This window comes from Pygoscelis adeliae, unplaced genomic scaffold (genome assembly GCF_000699105.1).
Source record: "Pygoscelis adeliae isolate BGI_AS28 unplaced genomic scaffold, ASM69910v1 Scaffold308, whole genome shotgun sequence".
In the NCBI taxonomy this organism is placed as follows: Eukaryota; Metazoa; Chordata; class Aves; order Sphenisciformes; family Spheniscidae; genus Pygoscelis; species Pygoscelis adeliae.
This window is the reverse complement of record NW_008825306.1, coordinates 1425427-1435623: the sequence shown is the minus strand read 5'-3', so window position 1 is coordinate 1435623 and position 10197 is coordinate 1425427. Positions and strand designations below refer to the sequence as shown.

The 10197-nt window shown below is 39.6% G+C and overlaps 1 protein-coding gene across 1 annotated transcript in view; it reads right to left on the bottom strand.

Annotated features, from left to right (window-relative positions):
* The window catches only part of HHAT (hedgehog acyltransferase), a 102295-nt gene that overhangs the window by 52818 nt on the left and 39280 nt on the right, over positions 1 to 10197 (bottom strand). Inside the window, exon 8 of the mRNA XM_009330207.1 lies at positions 9002 to 9037. Within this exon, the coding sequence (XP_009328482.1) occupies positions 9002 to 9037 (36 nt within the window). The remainder of the gene's footprint in view (positions 1 to 9001; positions 9038 to 10197) is intronic.

The window sequence follows — 10197 nt, the reverse complement described above, 5'->3', positions numbered from 1 at the left end:
GGGAAGCGCGAGCGCCCTTTTGGAAACGCCGCTCCCCAGGGACGGCTGCTGCCGGTGCTTTCTCCGGTTTCTGAACCGGCAGCCGGCCGGAAAGAAAGCCGTCGTAATTTAAGGGTTTAGTTCTCCTGCACGGGGCAGGGAAAACAGGGCGGGAGGTTGATAACACGTTTCTTTTCCGGGGGGAGGATGACAGGCAACCTCAGAGCAGCAGCGATTCGGACTACAAAGGTTTTAGGCTGAATCATGTGCAGGCCGAGATGTCATTTATGGCAGCTGTGCTGCATACAGCTGATTTACCAGAAGAACGCTCTTTTCATTCTATTTTTTCCCCACATTTTTTTCCGGCGCTGGTCAACGTCTTAAAAATTCCAATACACTATCACCCAAAAATAGCACGTGGCTTTCTGAAACACATCTAAAACATAAAACATGAAATAAAACTTTGAGATTGAAGTTTGTACCAACCCCACCCTACTATGTGGAAGTTGTAATCATATCACTTAGCGTGCCAAAGTACAAATACGGACCACAGCACATAGAAGAAAAAAAAGACAACATTAGAAGTGAGAAAGACAAAAGAGTTGATCAAAAAGAAAACAAAGTTAAGCAGAAATCCGTAAATTTATACTCTAGGTCAGATGAAACCTTTACACGTGTTCAGCTTTAACTACAAGTGCTTGGTGGAACTGGAAGTATTACATAAATAATATTTTTTATATAACTAACACTTCTTATGTATTCAGTTTTGTGACTCTGAAATACAGGTTGCTTCAGTTATAAAAGATGCAAAGTCCCTCAGACTGAAATCACATGTAAACTGCAAATAAATTCTGGCCCTTATAGTCAGAGTCAGGGACAAAAATGTTCCCATGGTGTAATTTCCTGGACTTCACAAAGAATAAATGCAGAATCCTTACAATCTTAGGTGGTTCAAGACTGCTGGGCACATACTTTCTTCTATTATATTGAAATACTACCTCTGATCCAGCTCCATTAAACTACTCAGTAAAATTATTTAAAAGCAGCCTGAACTGAATCTCAAAATACTTCACGTTCCACAAACAGCGTATTTCTTGCTCATAGATAGTAACTCAAACACCCTGCAACAAAAATAACAAACTGTTTTAATTCACAGTTGCAACACATAAACATGATGAGATCTGTACCTTGTTAATCCCGACTTCCCCACTCCAACAGTTTAAGTTAAATGTCACATTTACATAACATTTACATAAAGATTTGGTTTTGTTTATACAAAACCCAGCCTTATTTTTGCAACATGCTCAATGCTAATTCATTATGTAACAACAGATTGTTCGCTCTATTAAAAAAAAGGTTTAATTCCGAGAAGGTGTTTGAGAGACTGCAGTTGCTCTGAAGCAATTTAGCATCGCTCTTCCTTACTGTCTGATCAAGTTTTTGGGGTTTGTTTGGTTTTGTTTTTTTAAAAACAAAATTGAGGTTTTCGGACACTGTCCCACTCTAAGCAAGACACCCCAACTGATTTTATACATCATGATCACTTGTACAGTTCATACTTATGCCCAGTACACACACAGCAGAACATTCACAGAGCCTCCCACCGCAACCCACAGGAGTTTAGCCATGGAGTTTAATAGTGGTAAGACTGGATCTTCTAGTTGGGAACAGTTTAGAAGCTTCCAAGCACTGTCCAATTTGCGTTTTTTTTTTTTTAGTATCACTTCAGTCTTACCACTGCTTTCAACAGGAACACAATTAGACTGGTGCTGACCCTTTCAAAAATTGCCAACACCAGTAAACACTGCAAAACTTCCAGCACATCCAAAAGCAGAGCTCACGGGAGTCTGCAACATGGCTGGATGTAACTGCATTATTTTATAATAAGAGCTATATCTTTCAGCTCCTCCATGCAGGGGTCTCTACAGATAGATTGATTGCTGTTCTCTTCTGTATTTTAGAACTTGAAAACAATTTTTGCAGAAACCCTAAGGCCCCATATTGAAAGTAAGTTTGAACAAAAAGTAATTCCTAAGCTAATACCGCTACCTCTTCACAGTAATAAAATAAACATTTTAACCTTAAAACTACTTATAAATTAGATACAAAGCCATTCAATCACATCTAGTGATTACTACAATTGCGTTTATTACCAACAAGACTACATACTTAGGTTTTCGATGTGCTAACTTAACCACAAAATTTCAAGTAAGTCTCTGCAAGGGCTGTCTCCAGCACATCATATCTACATCGCAAGACATACAAAAGATGGCAAGAATCACCTTTTGTTCTTCTTAGCTCCCTGGCTAAGGAGGTATTGTTACAGTGGGGCTTTTTTGTCCAAAAGGATGTTTTTGTAATGTAACTTGGAAACAGCCTGTTCCTGTGTTAGTCTGCTCTAGAAGCTTGTTTCACAGCTGGACACCCTTGACTGAAAACACTGCTTCTGCTACTTCACTGGCTCTATCTGCACTGCTCCAGAAGAGCACAGTGATCCAAGGGAGTCAAGACCAGCAAATACTTGCTAGAGCCTCATGCCCTACTAGTCCTCGCTTGGTTTAAAGGCTAGAGATTGGAGGCAGAAAGGACCCAAAAGAGAATGCAAGTACAGCAGTTGCACGTATCCTACACACAGTGGCCCCACCTGCATGTGACAAACTAAGTACCAGCACCACTGGATCCTTCCCCAGGAAGCGTATCAGTAGATTTAAGTGGAATGATGCAGTGCGTCACTTGCATCTTTGGCAGTTTTTACCCTATACATTATTTTGATGATTACAGATAGATATAACTTGTTTTCCTTCATCCAGATACATTGCTGCTTAATCAATACAGCATCTTTGTGCCAGCACTGATCCAAGTGAGAAAAATGAGATAGACGTAAAATTGTCATAGACGTATTGCAAGTAACACTAGAGAATATTGCTTATTCAGTGGGTCTCCCATAGACACACAGACTACATACAGAAGTCAGACGCATCTGCTCCAACCAGTCATCCAGAACTCCCAGGCAAAACAGTACAAAGATTTGGCAAAATTGGTTAGGATTAACCTCATCTGGAATAGATCGGCCAAATCCACAGAATGCAGAAATTGCCCCTTAGGGTGCTGTGTTTTTCTCAAGGTGTCTGAAGGAAGGCGAGGGCAGCACTGTGACCATTTTTTTATGGCAAAAGACCAAGGTTACATGCTGAGTAAAAACACGGCCTGAAAAGAGAAGGGAGGTCCTGAGGGAAAAGCTACTGGGAAAATACTAGGGGAATGCATAGGGCACAGGAAGACAAAGGTGGTGTACTTGTATCCACACCACCTACCAGAAAGGGTCTGTGTCGAGAACTATCCCCAGAACCACACCCAGATTTTTGTTCTTGAGGAAATTATTTGCTTTGCTCCAGAAGACAGTTTAGGCATACATTGTTGTGAGATTTGGGATTGTTCAGCCTGGAGAAGAGAAGGATTCAGGGAGACCTTATTGCAGCCTTTCAGTACTTAAAGGGGGCTTATAAAAAAGATGGCAGTAAACTTTTTAGCAGGGCCTGTTGCGATAGGACAAGGGAGAATGGTTTTAAACTAAAAGAGGGTAGACTTAGACTAGATATAAGGAAGAGATTTTTTTATAATGAGGGTGGTGAAGCAGTGGAACAGGTTGCCCAGAGAGGTGGTAGATGCCCCATCCCTGGAAACATTCAAGGTCAGGTTGGACGGGGCTCTGAGCAACCTGATCTAGTTGAAGATGTCCCTGCCCATTCCAGGGCAGGTTGGACTAGATGACCTTTAGAGGTGCCTTCCAACCCAAACTATCCTATGATTCCCTGATTGTTGTGCATGCAGTAAGGATGACTAGGTGACCAGGACAGAGTGAACCAAAAGCCAAGCTTCTTGACAGAGCAGAGGAGAAAGGATGCATACTTGTGGGACTTTACATCTAGCGATTTCAAAGGCAGAGATGGTTATCCAAATACCTCTATCAATCCCGTTGGAAGAAAAGCGGAGTCTCTTTAATACTGTGCTGCCTAGCCCAGCTACAGTACATTAGAATATCAGTAGTATTTTATCGGCAGCCACATTCAAAGCAGCAGCAGAGACCCTGTATAGCATTAGCACTGGTATTTGGGTCCCAAAAGAGGGCCATGCTTTACGCTGCACCCCATGTGGCACCCCAGCAGGGAATCTGGGTCTAGCTGTTGGAGCCCAGAATCACCTCTGATGTTACATAGCAATGGAGTTAGAGGAGGGATGCAATACGAAGTGAAAAGGACTGTTGCATCAGATGTTGACTTTCCAAGGCCCAGGTGTGTTAGAGAGACAGGGAAAGCTCAGAAGTGTTGGTTTCTGCTGTTGGGGTTTGTTTGGTTGGGTTTTTAGGGTTTTTTGTTTGTTTTGGTTTTTTACAGAAACAGCAATAGCTAGAATTGCTTGGGTTTTTTAAGCAGGGGCATAGATCTCTTCAGATCTTTTCAATGAATCTACACTTCCCTTAGGGTTACACTTAGTGACTTCTCACCATCTCAGTAAAGAGTTGTGATGTCTTTTGGGAGGAAATGTCTGCACTTTAGAAGAAGTTTGACCTCACAGAAACTGATCTCAGTGGTACCTTTCTGAACAAAGTAGAATAACAAGGGAAAAAATGACTTTTTAAAAAAAATGTTCTTAAACCAGTCAGATAGTTCATTAACATCATTATTCTATTATTCTTTTGGGTAGCATGGACATAGATGGGGTCCTGTGGGATTCCACAGAGAACGAAAACAAGACTTGAGCCAGCTGATGAACAGTCTTTTCCTTACCATCTTTCATGAGTGTACCTTATTTAGAACCATAACCCCTCTTTCACCATGGGACCATTCTGCCTTTACATGGTGGTGCCCTGTTTCTAACTAAAAATCAATAGAGGTGGCAACACATACTAAATTTTGATCCCAGAGCTCAACTATGCCTTGCTTCACCTGAGAAAACTAGAAAAAGGGGATGATTTTCAAGTTTTGTATTTGGAGAACCTTTGCACCAGGTCATAAGCTAAACCTAAATAACCTGCAACACTAAACAAGCTAAAGTAATTGCAAACCATGGGGCGAGCTGTGAGCACTGCTAACAGATGGACACCTTTGGGAGACACTGGGGGTGCGTGGTCCTGCAGATCTTTCCAAAGCCAGATCTGTACTGAAATGAGTATGATTCACACTTTTTCAAAGGCACAGCAGTGCTGAAAGCATGGCAATTTTTCAAAAGGATCATATCTCCAGGAACAGTCATTCTTCTCCACTGCCCTAATCAGTGTTGACCTGAAGGAAGCACTGTTTGGCATTAGGGCAGTAAATATTCTCGTATGTTCATGATCTTATTTCATCCAATGCTGTGTTCTCAGCACTGGATGAAATGCCTGGATAAAATAGCTTCAGTGAGCAAACAGCACCAGGCAGCCTCTCTCTTGCTCTTTCCCCTCTAAACTGCTACCCCAAAGGCTATTTTTATGCATTTTGAACTCTGAAAATACATCCATTGCGCCATTCTGAGAATGCTTAGATTTAGGAGAAACAGGGTAGTTTTTCCTGTAGTCTCAATGAAAAAATTATTACTATGCTTGTATAGTACTTGTGTGATTTAAATAACATTGACTAATAATTTTGCTGATCTAAAAGTAACAAATACTTTCTTTTATATCATTGTGTGAAAACAGTAGGCAAATGACCTTCCAAGTATGGTAGTACATTTTTAATGGGTAGTATCAAACCCCAGTTCTCATCATGAAATTACTGATCTTTCACTCATGAATTTCCAGGATCCCCACTTCAAACACTATGGTGTAGTTAACAAATGTTCAAGGCCCAGACCCCGACATACTCAATTACACCTTAATTTCACAAATAGTAGTTCCATGATGCCACCATATTTCAGCATGCAAGTGATTAGAAACGTAGTCCTACAATCCAGTTCCGCCCACGCCAGTAAACACGACATCATTAGCCATTTCAGTATAATATACACTTTCCAATAACAAATACATTTTAGAAGATGGCATTTTTAAACTTTTCTGGGCTATCTTAAACCGTATCAGAAGCATAGTTCAAGCCACAGCTAGATGGATGGACAGAAATTGTTTTATATTTATTTTTTGCTAAGAACACAGAAGAAGCTGCGTAGCTGTAATTGTCATACTTTGTGTCATGCTTCACTTGGACAAACCATTGACTGTGTATGCCAGGCTACGTACATCCTAGTCCCTTCAATCAGCATTTTAATAAGTAATTAGGCACAGATTGTCCTTTTAGCAGAGACTGTTTTTAGTTTTGTTGGCCCTGCATTTTATATTTGAAAGTATCATACTGGGTTCCCTGTTCCACTGCGGGGTGGTGTCCTTATATTTAAAACAATATAGTATCTCTTGAACATTTCAAATCTCAATTCATAGATTTTCAACACTTCCTGCAACTCATTTGTTTAGTTTTTGTTTGGGTTTTTTTTTTTTCCCTCACTGTTTGTTTTTCACACATAGAAACCCAAACTGTGAAGAGGACTGTTTATGACAGATACTATATGAACACAGAAGATCTGCAAGTTCTCAGGAGTGGAGACTGTCTAAATAGGCAAAAATAAAGCAATAACTTTCTAAAGGTCACATGGCAGACCAACAGCAGAGATGCAACACTAAGTCCTCTGTTTCCTAGTCCAGTAGTCATCTACTAAAGAAAGGAAAGGGTTTTTTTAGTTAAGGAAACCCAAGCAAAACTCATACTGCTACAACAGAAGGGAACAATATTTCCTCCTTAGCAGTACAGTTACAGAGAAAGTATCTGATGGCTCCTCAAGTTAACAGGGGTAGGTGACAGACTGAGAACGAAGTATTAAAGCTTTCTAAGGTTAGAACACCACACTGCATAGAACCCACAGTTGGCTTTGAAAAAAGCGAGACATTAATCAAAGACTACATTCAACTCACTCAAATTCAATGGCTATTTGCGGTCCAGGGATTGCACGAGCATACAACTCCAATACTGCATCTCCACAGGATGTAAAACAATGTAGTATAAGAGAATAATATCTTATTACATTCTTTGTATGAAGCAAGTGAAAGCGTATTTTGTGGCAGAAGCATTACCATGGGCTCAAATTTAGTACACCAATGCTTACCATGATTCTATTCTTGGTTAAGTAATTGTCCGCATTCCCAGGAGACCTTCTTGTGCACTGTATTCCCTTTACAACAGTAGCATACTTTAAAACCATTTCTTAATATGATGATTTCCATTTCTTATGATTATTAAAAAAATATCAATCTGCTGGTCAAAATATAGATGCAACTAATTTTGTAGAACTGATACCAGAACGTAAATACATTCAGTAGTCTGAAAACTATATCTACACACTGAAATACATATATCTTCAGCAATATTGACACTACAGCTTTAGTGAAGAGAGCCATCTGTTAAAAGCTGTCACATTACATGCAGAGAAATACATAAGAATAACTCTAATGTTACAAAGCTACTACTCAAAGGTTGAGATATCAGGATAGGGGTTTGCCTGTGCAACCTTAAAACAAACCTGACTTTCCCTCTGACATAGGCTTTGTGTGATCTCATGTCATTTTTTTGTATTTAGTTTAAGCCACAAAAGCATGGTGTTCAATGTGGTACTACCCAGTATTCTTCCCTTTAAGATGTACCCTTTGAATTGTTGTCCAATTGGCACCCAGACCTTGGACAGAGAATTACCATTTTTTCCTGGATTTAGCCATGGTACTGATAATCTAGAGAAGCTGAATCTGCAAGGGGTATCTTAGATACTTCAGAGGACAAAGCTAAAAGAACACTTACAAGTGATGCTGAGCCTAAGGCAGAGAAATGCTTCCAGGCATTTATCACACTGTCTGGAGCTGCATGCTTCTTTTACTAGCTACAGTCAACAGCAATTAGCAGGGTTCTGAAAACATTAGAAAATACATGCTTCAAGTGAGTGACCAGAGGAGTGAAAAGCAACCAGGAGCTATCAACCTGTTAGAGCTCTGGGAGTCTGTGAATCAGTGCTGAAAGCCTCTGCCACAAGGACTCATGAGTGTGAAGGCTTAACAAAGTCTTTATCCGGAAGATATGACAAAGTAGCCTAAAATAATGAGTTCAGTAGGAAGGCCAAATCAAGGGAAGCCTAACATCACCTGATCCTTATGGCAGGACCCAAACAGCAAGCTCTGGCTCACACACTGGGTTCATTCTTCCAGGGTAAAGTTCTTCACAGATGGATACGGCACCATTTTAGTGGGATGAAATAACGGATAGAATGAATTTTCTATGGGCCTGAAGACCATGGCAAACTTCATCTTTCATGGTATGCATCGCACTTCTTTGTAAAGATCAGTAGACAGTGATAGGTATGTTATTAAAAATTAATGCAAACACATTCTTAATGAACACTTGTGACTTCGCTCACACAAAAGAACTTCAAACAGCAAAAACAGTTCCTCAGTGTAGCATTCAAATGCATTAACCTCCCTTTTCTTGTTGAAGTGCCCTGCTTTAATCATTGCATTCCTCTAAATGCCAAACAAAACACACAACAATTATTCCACTCTCCTTATTCATCTTCAGAACACAGTCCAACCCGTGCATTGAATCAATCAAGTATTCTATTGAGAAAATAAGACTCCACTCCACAGTCACAGTTTTCTATAAAATTCAAGCCCTTATTAGAAGGTATGAAGGTACTTGAGTTACCAGTGGAAAAAACTTTAAAGAAGTTTTTCTTCAGTACAAGAAAAATTAAGATTTCCTCAGGAATGAGTGGAACACTGCCACTGAAATTTCCTGAGTCAAGGTTTTCCTGAAGGACACCTTAAGAGGTTCCTTAGAGATTGACATTGGGTAGATATTCAAGCCAAGTAAAGTTTCTCAAACTAATAGTGGAAGATGAAAGAGGATCTTGCCATAGAAAATATCAAGTAGTACTGAGTTCACATGGCCATCTCTACTTACAGCAACAGAAACGCTTTTTAATATGGAATTGCAATTCAAAATAGGCATTAGCTTACCTGACCAGAAAGCGATGTAGCCCGACATCAAAACTTCTGTAAGAAAAAAAGATTCACCATATTTCAATTATTTTAAAAAATACTACTCTGTTGGGTATTGTACAAACACTATTTCAAAACAATCAATAATACCAGAGATAAATATAAAATTACTGGAATTGATAAAACAGAAGCAAAAGTGTAATATACAATTTCCTTTCTGTAATGACATGTGAAATTTAAGATGATCATCATATGGACAGATTTAGATGCATGTTAAAAAGCTCACAAATTCCTTGGTTGAGTATTTCTTCAATAAAGCAGTAACATTCATAGTAATATAACCCACAAAGCATAAGTTGTGTATATTCTGCTACTGGAAATAATTTTTTTAATATTCCTGATGACCAGTGAGTCTACATGTTTCCTGTCATATGCAGGTAGATCCCCTATGCAAAACTACTGTGGAATCAATCCTTTCCCCTCTTCTGCTCTGTACCGCACTGAAATGCAAGTGATTGCTGTGAATTCTCTCCATGATACAGAATAATCAAAGAACCCCCTTATGTCTCCTTCAGATACACAGAATATACCGAGAAGCGAACCTTGCAAGAGTGTTCCGCTCAGATCTGGTAAGGAAAATATCTTTGAGGACTTTTGACAGTAAATACAAGTTAGATCACACTAAATTAGAACAACGATGCCTGCAAACTTCAGCACTAACAACATACACTGGCAGTTAGCGCCAGTGTTTCTTTCCCTTTTCTGTTTCCTCCATCCCTCAGCCAGCTCAGGAGAATCAAGTTCATGAACAACGTACTAGCAAGTCTTTGAAACTACAGGAAGGTATCTGCTGATTTGAGACATTTACCTACTATGTGAAGTAAGTGCCGGTTTTATGGGACCATCAATATAAGCCCAGATTAGCTGTGTGCATAATGGCACAACTGGAAAATGCAAATGTCTTTTTTCCAGTGCTGGACTTGCTCTGGAATAGGCTTACATTCTGTACACAGAAAACATTTTGGCATATACTAAGCTCTTGAGCATCCTGTTCCAAAAAAGCCTAACTGATCATTTGAGTACAACATGGTTTTATTTTAACAGTATTGCTTGCAGTGTGCTGCCTTCTACCTGAAACTGCCAGAGAAGTTATCAGATATTTAATGGCATCCTGATAACAGCAGATAGATAGAGCTGTAGAAATTCTAGGAGTT